Here is a 14,989-nt window from a genome sequence, read left to right on the forward strand (position 1 = left end):
TCATGCCTAATTAATTCTATGGTTCAAAAGGTAAAAAATAACCGAAAATCGAGTAAAGATACAAAAAATAAAAATAAAATAAGAATACTCACTATAATTTTTGTAATTGTGATGAATTTTCATATAATGGACAATTTTACTATAGTTATTGTTATTTTTAACATTATATTTATTACTTATTTATAATAGTTATATTTAATTTGGATATATAATTTTCATTAAAAATCAACATGTATTAAATTATAATAATTATTAAATTATCTTGTTGTTCGGTTTAATCTGCATTTGTTCTGCATGATCTGCATTTGTTCTGCTTGATCTGCATTTTTGTTTGATCTGTATTTTTTGATCTGCGTCACCCATTCGAAGCCTACGTGTCTGTAAAAAAATATTAAGGAAATGCAGATTAGATTGTAAACCCATGATCGGCAGGCATGTGGATGAGTTTTGCTTATTATAACAGGATACATCTGACAGAGTATATACTTTCATTTTAATTAATTATTGATAAATGGGTCAATCAATATTGGTTAATATGTACTTATGACCAAGGCATAATTTATAAAAAAAAATTATAGGTGCACAAATACTCGAATAAGTGTAAAATTGCACATCACAATATATATATATATATATAATTTGTTAAAAATATTATGGGTGCACGTATTCCCATACTAGCTTCGCCAATGCTTATGACTTCAAGTTAGTTAAATAAAAATTTGCTAATTTTCTAAAGCCTGCCCCGACTCTTACCCATGGCAACATGAATATTTGCTATGGATCCATACATATTTTGTGTTGTTTTAAAGTTCCATTTTAATTTGTTAAATTATTTAAAATGTCCATAATTAAGTAAAGTTAATTTACTATTTAAAAATAAAATAATAAAAAATCTGTATTTTCACCGCTAGTTTTGATATACTGTTTTCTATTTATTTAAAGTCTTATGTCATTTTCAATCATATTCTATTTTTTACTTTAAACATCATATTGGAGTAAAATATATTTCAACTCCACTCCATTTTTAACTCCAAAAGGAGTAATTGAACCTTTTTATTCATAGAATGGTCTTTTAAATCTTGAATGTTTTTATTTCATACTTAAATATTTTAAAATAGTACAATAACATGAAAATATGATTTCCATAAGAGATTAATTAATAATTTTACATAAAGATTCATAAAGTAATAAAATATCAAAACTAAGCATAAAAAATAAAAAATAAATAAATCATAAAATAAGTAATTTAATAATCCAGTAAATCTTTTTTGGAACCGCTAAGATTAGTGAATCATTATCCAAACGATGAAAATTTTCGAATTTAAAATTTTCTTCTTCGATTTAGGTAAATCAAACAAAAAGAAGTTCATTATTCATTATGAAATGCACCAATTGACCATTTGTAAAAAAATGTTCAAAATATGATATCTTATATATATATATATTATTGTAGTTTTTAATAATAATGTTTAATTTAAATAAATTAATTTTTATGGAAGTTCTGTAACTATAGATAGTTGGAGTTAATTGATAATTTTTATAAGTAGAAGGTATTAGTAACAATTATTAATAAAATAAAAGTGGGATCATTCTAGAATATTCTTTTTAGTGTAAAAAATGGAGTAAGATATTAGAGTAAAATTCAACTTCATTTTGGTGTTGCACCATTATAGAATAAAAAATAGTGCATTGGAGATGCTCTTAGAGCTCAAGTTATAAAAAATGCAGTGAACAAAAAATATAAAGAATATTTATAAAATCATTCATATTCCGTGTTTCGTTCGGGGTTATTGTATTGGTTAAGACGGTACTGTGTGAAATTACATTGGCAAATAGCGTTAAACTTTTAATAGCTTTATACACTTTGGTTGAAGTTTGATGGTTCGAATTACTACAGGTTCTCATACATATAAAGGCTTTACTTATTTTCTTTATTCTGTAAAAACTTTATCAAAGCATTAAACTTTCCCGTGTTGGACATTCAACAATTTTTATGCGAGGAATGATACTTTTTCCTTTTGAAAACAAATGAATTATTAATTTATTTTTTACATTTTCTTATATGTAATATTTTCAACTATCGTTTTGTCTTATCTAATATGTATGCATCCCAATGCAGATTTTGTTAAATAAAAACTCGACAATGACAACCATACATTGACAAAAAATCATGTAAAATGAACTTTTATACACTGAAATGCAAAATTATATATTCCAGCATGTTATAATAAATTAAAAACTGGTGCGACAATTAGAACCTCGGAGTGAAGAGAAAACTATCCATGGTTTCAATTAGATACCGCCTCATTAATCCCATTGTTCTACTTTATGGATTCATTTTTTTTTCCTATGTCCTTCCGTTTTTCATAACGTAATTACTAATCATATTTATGTATATTTATTTCGTTTTTCTTTTGTTTTATTCAGTTATTCATGTTTACCATTGTTACTATAGAAAAACGTCTATATTTTTTTTTAATTTTTTTGACTAAGTAAAACTAGGGAACTTCTTTATATATTTATTTGGATGGCAATGAAAATATAGGATCGGTAAACAAATTTAGAGTTGACTTCTGAGCCCAATATAAAGAATTACGTCAATGTCTGTGGGGTTCGGAAAGACATGGCAAAATTGATTTGGACACCAAAATTAGAGAACTCATGGTCTATCTATATACTCCCTCCACTTGATTAGGACATAAGTTTTTAGAGAAATTTTTTGTTTCACAAAAACAGATTTTTATATTTTTTTATACAAAAATTACAAATTTCAATAAATTTGATTGGATTTACCGAAAGACTATTAGTTAAAAAGCATTAAAATTTGATAATTTTAAAAAACGATGCATGATTAATGTGTTTGTGAAAACACCAAAACATCTATATCTTTAAAAAACAAATGGAATATATACCAATAACAGTTTATAACATACTTTTTTTTTTTTACATGAATGGTGGTTCACATCATCCAAGGGATATAGACAATTACTTCTCGAAAGTTTTCTTAAAATCTTATTTAAAACAAAAAAAATTAACCATTTGCAAATTCTTTATATTTAATCGTTGATCAAAAAATATTGTTGTCCAAAGTTCTTAGGAATCCTGAGAACAGAAAAAGACTCAGGCTAGTAAGGGGGCGACTGGTTTTCTCGCTACCACCCGCAAACGCAGCTTTTGCGGTTGGTAGCGGTTGTTGGCGGTTTGCAACAATCACTTAAATCGCTCTAAACCGTTTCAAACCGCTCTGAATCTCATAAATTCAAAAGCTGGCTCCAGCTAGCGTTTGCGGTTGCGGGCGGTTGCGGAAGGGTAAATTTTTTTTCTTTTTTTTAAAACAATATATACACAAAAGTAAAAATATTTAATAAGAAATTTAAAATTTAAATTATGAAAATATTAAAATATATCTATTATATTTTAATTAATATTATAAAATTTTATAATAAAACAATTTCAACAAATTTTCAAAAATTAAAATTATAACTTTCTAAATATAAATTTTATATTTATTATAATTTTATAATTTTTGATATTTTTATAATTATAATAAATGTAAATATTGTTAATTTATTATTTGACTGCTACCGCATTAGGTAGTTAACCAGTCATAAATCACCCGCAAGCACACCAATTTTTAACCGCAGTACCAGTCGTACAAATCTCTTAAAACCGCTAGAAACCGCTAGAAACCGCAACCGTCCGCATCCACAAACTCCAGCAACCGCAACCGCAACTGCTGCGTTTGAACCAGTCAAGCCCTAAGTCAAGTTAAAATTTTCATACTAGAAGGCAAATATTTTTAGAATTTCTGCACAGCATATGGTCAATTAGTCTGGTTTGTGGAAAGAACGTCTCTTATTATGTCAAAAAGTATTTTTTGTCAGGATGTGTATACTAAATCCTGACGTAAAAATGAAAAGAAAATATATTCTACTTTTATTTTCAAAAAAAGTTGGCATTATGAATAAAATGTAGATGGAATTATTCCACGATTTGTTAAAATATATTTTGGTTATATGATTAATGCACTCCATAATTAATTGACTCCTAACCAGAGAACTATTGCCAAAGAGGCGCACGAAGAATGCATATTATAATTAACGTTCATTTTCTGTAAAAAAAGTTGGTTATAGCGGTATTACAACAAGAATGAAATAATAACCTTTTCTATTTAACAAAGACAACTTAAAATACCTCTAGTGTAAATTATTTGGGGCGGCAGTTAAAAATAACAAATAATAGTGACATAATTTATATAAAATCATGGATACGGATTAAAAACTATTGCAGACAAAAACAATAAGATAATATGTTAGATTATATCATATTTATATAGGTCGCATCATAAGAAACATATTTTAGTGCGTTATTATGAAGTACACTGCCTAATAATATATCATATTTTTTCTAATATATATATACATATATATTTTTGTTGTTTAAAATGGATATATAGTTGCCGTTTTTTAAAAGATATATAGTTGCCGTCCAAAAAGAAAAGAAAAGAAAATGGATAGAGTTTTGAAAGAAAAAAATGATGCAATATTTTATGAGATAAGATGATAAGCTCAATATCATTGTTACCATTTATTTATTTTTAGTCCATCTAGATTTGGATATAGCTAGATTTACCAGTTGATGGATTTCATTATTTCAGTCTTTCTTTTTCATTATTGTTCGAAGTAATTATATTAGATTTGATGTTTTTTTTCAACTGTTAGATTTGATGTTATCAATACAAAATTATGATTAATTTTTTTTATGTATATCTATGACTACGAACAAATCTTGTTGATGTAGTAGCCTTAGTAACTTAAGATTTTCTCTCACCTTGACTATATTTTAGTGAATCCCCTTCATCTTTATAATCTAGACAACAAAACTAACTTAAGGTCTATTGAGGTTTCTAATTGTGTGACACTGTGACAGCTAGCTACTGAGGTTGCCAAATTATTATGTAAAGATCTACGTGGTTTGTGTGAGTAACGAATGAGTCTCACTTTTGCAGTTCGCTTTGAGGAGTGATACGATAGATGCTCTTTACCTCTATCTTTGCAGCTTGCACATTATATCCAGACACGAGTCCTCCAGAATGGTTGTTTCGTATTTAAATTTATTTATTACAGTTCTTGTAGAGAGCTGTAACCACAAAAGATGAGATTACATGATAAGTCTAAAATAAATAGAGTAGTAAAAAGGAATTATTAACCTATATTTGTGAATCTGCAGTCGATACAATAACATGTGGTCGAATCATAACATATCTAATTTTTTATACAGATTTTTTGTCGTCATCAAAAGATTTAAAATAAACACCTAAAATTTTCTAATAGGAGCAAATGCTAGACGTTCGTTTGATGATTTATAATGGCTAAAGTTTTCTTTTGGCCGGCTAAAGTAGCTACAGTTTTTTTAGCTGTAAAATAATAAACACATAAGAGAATAGTAAACGAAAGCGATAACATTATAAGGCAAACTATTGATTCGTTTTCAAAGAATCATTTTATAACGCTTACTAGTTAATTTATGTCCTGGTTATCTTAAGCTATACGAATTTCTGAAGGGATGATAAGCAATAATGAATTACAAACAACAAAATAAATGGTCAGCAAAAGTGTATGTACTTCGTTTTATTAACTAACACATGCGTCTGATCATATAATTTAAAAACATTTAATTTCTCTTCTAAAAAAATAATCACATATTATTCTTGTAGAGGCAATTTAAAATGACTAAAACCGTCATTAATCTTTTAATGCGTTGATTATTATGTCGAGTACGTAGTACTCCCTCTGTTTTTTAATGTTACATATTCTAGATTTTTCATACATTTTAATAAACCACATTAAATTTGCATATTTTTTTGTGTTTATCTTTGTTTCATAATTTTAAACCAATAACAATTCAGTAAGTGTAATTAAGTTTTTTGAAATTTGTAACAATTTAATAAAACATGTGTTGGAAATATAAAAAATGAATCTTTTTAAAACAAATATTTTTCCTAGAATATGTAATATTAAGAAACAGATGGAGTATTATTTATTTAGCCACATATATGTAGTTTAGAGAACTAGCATTGGCAAATCAAATGTTAGAGTCTCTCATACATTTTATATTAATATAAACTAGTTATTGTAATTGAATTTAAAATATTTAAAAGAAGAACCAATCAAAACTGACAGACTGTAAAAAAAATTCTTAAACATTAGCATAGTCTCTACATAACAATATGTCTCTCTCCTATTTGTCTCGATTTTTTTCACTTTTTCATCCTGTTTAATTGATTTGATTATATTAATACTAAGGTACTCTTGTAGAGACTGTCCGATGCAGATGGCCTTAGTAGTTTTAGCGTCCTCCAGAAAAGATAGATCATGTCCAAACATATGCCAATGAAGCTATCAGTTAGGGATTTAGCTCATATGGTAAATGTTAAATAGAAAAACGAAGTATACTTTCTCCAGCAGTTTTAATAAGAACCTACGAAAGTTTTCATATATTGTAGAGCATCGGGAAACAATGGACCGGTTAAATAGATTGCTGGTCGAAAGAAACTACGTATCCCAACCATTTTGGTACTGGGAAAAAAACATATCTTGTTTAGATTTTTTTTCTTTTGTAACTTTTGTCTATAAAATATTTTGGTCAGATAATTTACGGTGGAAAGGATTGCCGAAGATTTTGATATTAGCTACGCTTTTACATGTTAACCATGATTAGCAGTATTAACGTTTAAGTTCTACTTATACGATAATTTAGTTAAATATTAATAACGATGATGCCGTTTCTTATATGACCGACCCTCAGTATAGTATAATAGAACAAAGCATAGGCAATTATTTTTTCTCCAGTCACTGTACCAGACACGTCAAGATATACAAAGGAAACGTTTGATTAATTATGTATTTTTCAAAACTCAAAAGTGAATATGTATTATTAATCGAATCAGCTTGGAATACGAAACCCTAAAAGTCGTGGAGAGAGAGGTGTCGACACGTATGAGAGACTGGCCACATGTAAACTATCCTTGCACGATTCTTAAAGTTCTCTCGGCCATGGTTAGGCGTTCGGCTCGATCCTTATATAATTACTTTTCCACTTTTGTAAGTTTTTTAGTTTATCCTTCATATATATATATGCACAGTATATTACCTGCATATTTTTGTTTAAAGCAATAAAAATATATAACGTTTTTTAAAGTTTGAAATAATATAATGTTGATGAAACATGTTACTAAATGTTTTTATAATGTATACGTAAACAAGTATGGAGAAGTTACGTAGCCAATGTAGTCCAGTTATATACAGTCAAACTTGTATAAATTAATACTCGATAAATTAATAATTATTATAAATTAATAATTTTTGTCGGTCTTAATTTCGGCCGGTTCAAAATTTGACACAAATAGATAAACTGATAAGATAATAACTTTTAGAAAATTCTATGTAAATATATGGCTACATAAATTATAAATTAATAATTACATATACACATATTTTATATAAGTAAGAACTTATTATTATATTGTTTGTTTTACATTCACAATAGAATTATTTTTATATTTTTTTAATATTTAATATATTTTTTGATGAAATTTAGTAATATTATTCTAAAATCACATTTAAGTTATATGCAATATATATTGTATACACCAAATAATATAATAAAATAAATATAAATGTCAAATTTTTAAAAATAACTATTAATTTCTATACGCTAAAATCAAATATTTTTCTTATCTTAGAATAAATATATCTTTACATAAAAATCCTAAATAAGGAAATTTTTGTAAATTAATATCTCTATAAATTAATAAAATTTCAAATTCTGATATTATTAATTTATAGAGGTTCTACTGTACATTTGAATATTGAAACAATTAAATTTTCAGGTAACAAACCTTTCAGGACTTTAACATTCTTTTAATTTGCATTTGTAATCGATCTCACGTTGTTGCACCTATTCCACATGTATTTCGTTTAAAAGACTAGTAGTTGGATGTTTACTCTTAGATAATGCAGATTGGTTGTATATATATTTATTATTGGTATATTCTTTTATAGATGTGTAGATCATGCTGGAGCAATTTTAAAGATTTTGGACATTTTCAAAAATTGAGTAAAGCATGATATATATGAATTTTGAACTCATGGAAAACTATAAAAAGTTTGTAAATGTTAAAATAAAAGTTGCAATTTATCAACTATATTTGTATATAGTTTTGGTAAACTTTTTGAAATAAAAACAAAGTATATGTAGAGGTTGAATTAATGTCTAAATTCAATCAAAGAAAGTTTAAATGATATATAGATGAAACGAGAGATCAAGCTAGTTACACGTGCCGTCTCAAAACTAAGCCAGTCTATCGCGGGTAGTGTGGGTCTTGGTTCTTAAAACTCCCTTAAGATACAATGAATCAATGAAAGTTTTTTTTATTTGATAAAGAGATACGATGAAAGTGTTATGATCGGGCTACAATGGTTTATTCATTGATCAGTTGCATGCAGTGGAGATTTGTGTTTATTAAGGATATTCAGATACTTAAATTAAAGTCATGGCTTCACATCAGTTTTGGGTAGGATTTTTTTCGGAAATTAAATTATCAATATTTGGCTAATTTGGACTTAGATTTTGACCCAAGTATTTTACATGATGGACCATAACAGATAAGCGGTCTATCTCTAGAATTAGTCGAAAAATATTTCAAACTCGATCAGACAGTGTGATACGCTTTTGGATTAGTGTACTATGTAATACTTAGTTTGTTTTTCACGGGACCAACCAGTTTAACCGGACATATAAAAGAAATAATGTGTATGGTTTGACTGAACATAGTTGTACTTGTACTTTACTACAAAGACGGAAATTAAAAATAAAACTTTATTGTAAATTCCTTAAAGATTCTTTTTTTTGCTAAAATCCTTAAAGACTTAACATGTTATAATGTTGCATTCGGGATTTAACTGGTCCATTAAAAATGCACGCCAGTCATTTTTTTTGAACTTCTAAAAAACCCCGAGTTATATCTTTTGAAAAGTTATATATACTATTATATATAGGTTTTGACCCAAAAAATATATTATATATAGGCAAAAAAAATTACTTATTCCCCCCCTAACATGAAAACTATATAAATACTTATCATGAGTTGTCTATATTTCATATATAGAGCGTGATACGAAAACTCGCAAAATTTTCAGAAAAGGAGATAATTTTCTTTTGTCACGAACAAAAGGCTATAAATTATAACAAAAAAAATGTACAATAAAATAAGCTATAAATTAATATATTAAAAACCGTGATTTCGTGTCTGTGTACGTACATAAATGTACAATAAATAGTGGCCATAAATAGACAGAATATAGCGAACTGACTCGATAAAGTTCTACATTGTGTTGTCACTATGAAGTTAGTGCAAGAAAGTTGAACTGAAGTAAAGGGGCTTTAATTTCAGTTCAAAAGAAAAAACTAAAGGGACTTTAATTTATTTATTCAAAATTTATATACGTTCTATATATCGTCTTATTGGTACACAACTCGTATCTGTAGTAGTAATACACTACTTATTTTCGGGTATGTCAATTAAATTATTAATCAATGTTTTCTTATGGTGCCCATATCTCATTCGTCGCCGTCGTCTTTCCCTCACAAATTTTTTTGGACAAAAAGAAGATATAATTGTTTATCTAATTTTAAAAATAAAAGATATATCTAGATTTCCTAATTGGGAAATTGCCAACGTAACTCTATATAAAGTAAGCTTCTGTCAGGCACGCAAGTGAAGGCATATGAAAAATATGGTCGGTCGAAGAATGACCTACCTTTCGGATATTTAGTTTTTCCTTATTATCGTCGTATATTATTAAGTTACGTGGATTGCTAATGTGTGGTATTACATACAAACGTATAACTATTTGTTTCACGGGCATTTAGAGAATTTAAAGTTATTCGTTGGAAATTGTTGTAGATTATTATATTTCAATCTTGATTTTTTTTTTAAATTAACCGACGTGATGAAATGGCATTTTCGAACTAAACTTTGAAGCTTGTACTTGCTAGTACATCTCAATTTACAATAATGAAAAAAAAAACTTTAACAAAAAACAAATACCAATACTAGCCTACACTTGCATTTGATATCGTGAAGACTGTTGTCACTTGGTTTATAATATATTAAAAACTTTAGTAAAGTACGTAAACTAAGAAATCGGTAAAGCTTGAAACAAGTCAAATTAACTATTTAAAGCGTACGTGCCTACTTATGGGATTGCACATTTTTAGATAGGTTTCTGAAATGATATGATGTATATGTAGTGATTAGCAAGGATGCTAGTTAATTTAGTTTATATGTTCGTTTAATTTTGATTAGGTCAGAACATATTAGTACATAAGTTACAAAAAAAAGAGAGAGAACATTAGTACATACAGTTATCAACGATATCCATTTATGTCCGACCGTGTATGTTTCGTTTTGACAAAACATAAAATTTGGGTTCGTCCTTGATTTAAAATTTCTATATTCAGATTCAACTTGACAAGATGACTTAAATCAAGGATAATTATTTGTTATGGTTTTTGTCCAAAGTTTTGATTTTAAAATGTCAAGCCATAGGAGAGAAAGATAAAAATAAGAAGTGGAAAGTCCTTCCCTTGGTCTGGCTGAAATGCAATGTAAGGTTATTCATGGCACAAGAAGAAAAGATTAGTAGATGTGCATTTAGTTCTAACTTCTAAGTAGACAAATCATGTTGGGATGTACTTTTTGCATAGTAATGCTTTGATTGGTATTGATAATTTTTTGCTGTTAAAAGATGGTTACTTCTTGAATGAAATTAAATTATCAAGCACAAAAGATGTCACATCTAACACCAAATAAGCGTTTGAACTTTAAAGCATAGTCTTCAATTTAAACAAAAAGGTCCAGCATAATTAATTATAAATAAATAGAAAAACATAAACCTTTCCCTTACCCTACATTTGTCTCTACTTAAGGGCTAAATTGCTCCAATTATTCATTTGTTTAATTAACCAAACATTAGGCTTTATAAAAACTAAAACTAACTAATTAATCATTTTGAGTGGCTCTGCATCTCTTTTGAATCAGTTGCTTCTCTTTAATTAGTTTGTTTGGTCAAAATCTCACACGTTCATTTTGCATGCTCTTTGACACGTGCTATCTCGTCTCTCTCAGATGAGCTGTCTCTCTACTCTGTAATAAGAAGCTCTATTTGAAACCTCTCTCTCTCTCTCTCTCTCTCTCCTCTACCATATGAGAAAACCCTATATAACCCCTTCACATCTCCCACTTGGTATGCATCACACAATACATCTTCTTCTCCTTACACAAAAACAAAACAAAAAGACTTTTTGTTATATAACTTGTTGAAGTCACAAGTTCTTTGTTGTTCAACTACTTCCCCTTCTTCATCATCAAAATGGATTCCTCCGCCTTGTTTTTCACTTTCTCCGCCGCAATTATCATCCTCTACTTTCTCCGGTGTTTAATCTCTCAGCGCCACCGTGTATCCTCGAAACCCCCACTTCCGCCGGGAACAATGGGTTGGCCTTACGTGGGCGAGACTTTCCAGCTCTATTCTCGAGACCCTAACGTCTTTTTCGCTTCCAAACAGAAACGGTCAGTGTTCTGTTTTGAAAATGTGAAAAAAAAAACATGAGAAGTTGTAAGAAACTGAAAGTTTGGTCTTTTTTTTTACAGGTATGGTTCAGTGTTCAAGACACATGTACTAGGATGTCCTTGTGTAATGATCTCGAGTCCCGAGGCTGCGAAGTTCGTGCTGGTGACGAAGTCTCATCTCTTTAAACCGACTTTTCCAGCGAGTAAAGAGAGGATGCTAGGGAAACAAGCCATCTTCTTCCACCAAGGTGATTATCACACTAAACTCAGGAAGCTCGTTCTTCGTGCTTTCATGCCGGAGTCTATCAGAGACATGGTTCCAGATATCGAATCAATCGCTCAAGATTCTCTACGAAGTTGGGTTGGAACAAAGATCAACACTTACCAAGAAATGAAAACAGTAAGACACATAAAAAACAGAGCATCTCTGTTTCTTTCTATATACTCTGTTTCAAAACAGAGCATCTCTGTTTCTTTCTGTATCCTCTGTTTTAAAACAGAGCATCTCTGTTTCTTTCTACATCCTCTGTTTTGAACTGTTTCTCATTTGTGTTCTTTTCATTCAGTACACATTCAACGTTGCGTTACTCTCGATCTTCGGAAAAGACGAGGTTCTATACAGAGAAGATCTAAAACGATGCTACTACATTCTCGAGAAAGGTTACAACTCTATGCCTGTAAACCTCCCTGGAACGCTCTTCCACAAAGCCATGAAGGCTCGCAAGGAGCTCTCGCAGATCCTAGCAAGAATCTTATCAGAGAGAAGAGATGAAAGATCCTCACACAACGATCTTCTCGGATCATTCATGGGAGACAAAGAGGAGCTTACCGACGAACAGATCGCTGATAACATAATCGGAGTAATCTTCGCCGCTAGAGATACCACGGCGAGTGTGATGACGTGGATCCTTAAGTACTTAGCTGAGAATCCCAACGTTCTAGAGGCCGTTACTGTAAGTTACTTATACTGACACGTATTTGTCGTGTTTTGGTAATAAAAACATAAGAGTGGTAGTTTTGTAAATTTTGTTGCGTTGTTGATAGTTTTGTTTTTTTTTGGGTGTTTAATAGGAAGAGCAAATGGTAATAAGTAAAAGCAAAGAAGAAGGAGAGTCTTTAACTTGGGGTGATACAAAGAAGATGCCAGTAACTTCAAGAGTCATTCAAGAAACATTAAGAGTTGCTTCAATCTTATCTTTTACATTTAGAGAAGCTGTAGAAGATGTCGAATACGAAGGTATGATATAAATTACAATCGATTTTCTCTGTGAACTTAAACCAATTTATTCTTAAAACAAGACTTTTAAATTGTTTTACAGGATATTTGATACCAAAAGGATGGAAAGTGTTGCCGCTTTTCAGAAACATTCACCATAGTGCTGATATCTTTTCGAATCCTGGCAAGTTTGACCCATCAAGATTTGAGGTATATTTATTTATCTTTCTTTTTTTTTTGTCAACATATTTATTTATCTTTCTAACAAGACCTTTCTGATAGTTATGTTTTCTAAAAAAAGTTATGGAGAATGATTTATATTGACATAATGTGTCTGTGCTATATAGGTGGCTCCAAAACCCAATACTTTCATGCCATTTGGCAATGGGACTCACTCGTGTCCTGGAAATGAATTAGCCAAGCTTGAAATATCGATCATGATTCATCATCTGACCACCAAGTACAGGTGTGTGTACTATTTACTTTATTGCCTTTTCTCTACCTTCATTAGAGTGATTTATTTTATTTCTCTAGTTATGGTTTTGATAAGGGGAAATTTTATAATTACAGATGGTCAATAGTTGGAGCTAGCGACGGGATTCAGTATGGGCCATTTGCGCTTCCCCAAAACGGACTGCCCATTATGCTTGCTCGGAAGTAGGAGATCGATATGTAGTACTACGTGATGCCCTAAGCTTTCTATAACTGGAAAGAGGGGGACTAGAGAAGAAAATTAAACAATTCTTTATTTTCTTGCTAAAGAAAAATAGGGAGAGGGGAAGGGCAAAAAAAAAATCAAGATTTTGATATGAAAACATTAAAATGGGAAATGAGGAGAAGGCACCAAGTGTACAAAGAAAAGTCTAATTTATTTTCTTAGTTTTTTTTATTTCTACTTTTTCGAGTTTTGAAATTTTTGTTTAAGATAGGGAAAAGTTGGTCACTAAATTTCAAATTGAGGTAAAATGTTAGATAAAATATCTAATGTTTTTTTTTCCTTCCCAAAGAAGAAACATCTCATGTATATCTTTAACTGATTCATCATGAATTGGAGGGTTTCCATGTTCTTAGTGAATTGATTATCTGAAGACGCCCACAGAAATTCTTTCAAAAAAAGAAAACGCCCAGTCGCCCACAGAAATACTATACAGTTTGTGTTGATTGTTTCGTACTTTCGTTTATCACACAATAAATCGTATCTCAATAAAATGACAGAAAATAACGTAGTACAGAAATTGAATGAAATTATCTAAGAGCCAAACTATCAACCATGTGATGCAAATACAATTGGGATTAAAAGAAAAAAAAAGAGAAGTTAAAGCTATATATAAAAAACTAAATTACGTAATTTAGTAATTGCACCTCTAGTAGCAATAAACATTGAAATGGAAAAAATGTTAGTTTATGTAAGTTTTGAGAATACTTAATTCGATCCATGATTTATCTAATTATAAAAGTATTACTAAACGTTGCACAAAAAAAAGTATTACTAAACTTACTTGATCATGTTTTTTGGGTCTAACTTGATCATGTTTTATGTTTAGCATTTCAATACAATAATCACATTTACTACACCTACTACACATTTTGTTTGTAGTCTCAAGTAACCATATCAATGGATAACTATAGAATGATTAGAAATTTAGAATCGCCACAATCATCATAGACATTTGGTAATTGTTATATATAGAAGAAGAAAGAAAACCTAATCTATTCAAATAAATTGACGGACGACTTTGAACATCACCACCCGCGAGTTATGTTGAAATTGTCGCTGTAATTACATTTGACCATCGTCATCCCAGTATTATTTTATTTGAGTTTTTACTTGTGAGCTATATTAATTATACCATGATTGAGAATATTGATGCACAGCTGTAGTTGAATCGTCGGGTAAATGTATCAGACGGGCTATCAATTTCGTGTCACCATCTGCCTTATTATCGTTTTATTTTAACTTATGTATTTGTAATTGTATACTGATATAACTTGTGGCATATATTAGTAGTATCTTATGAATGCAATGGGCAATGGACAAGTGAACCCACTGTGCGATATTTAAAAAAGTCTGTAAACTTGTCTTTGAATGGAAAATCTAAACAAAAATCTCTCTCAAAAATTCGATCACAACCAGATGG

General features: G+C 29.5%; 1 protein-coding gene across 1 annotated transcript; it reads left to right on the top strand.

The window, feature by feature from the left end:
* Window positions 1–11,042: 11,042 nt before the first annotated feature.
* Window positions 11,043–13,926, top strand: LOC111209689 (abscisic acid 8'-hydroxylase 1-like). The gene is made up of 7 exons (XM_022709727.2): window positions 11,043–11,635; window positions 11,717–12,035; window positions 12,202–12,588; window positions 12,707–12,872; window positions 12,955–13,061; window positions 13,199–13,317; window positions 13,422–13,926. Exons 1-7 carry the CDS (start codon window positions 11,436–11,438, stop codon window positions 13,510–13,512), a joined length of 1,389 nt encoding a protein of 462 aa, XP_022565448.2. The 5' UTR covers window positions 11,043–11,435; the 3' UTR covers window positions 13,513–13,926.
* Window positions 13,927–14,989: the final 1,063 nt, after the last annotated feature.

This window comes from Brassica napus, chromosome A1 (assembly GCF_020379485.1).
Source record: "Brassica napus cultivar Da-Ae chromosome A1, Da-Ae, whole genome shotgun sequence".
Classification (NCBI taxonomy): Eukaryota; Viridiplantae; Streptophyta; class Magnoliopsida; order Brassicales; family Brassicaceae; genus Brassica; species Brassica napus.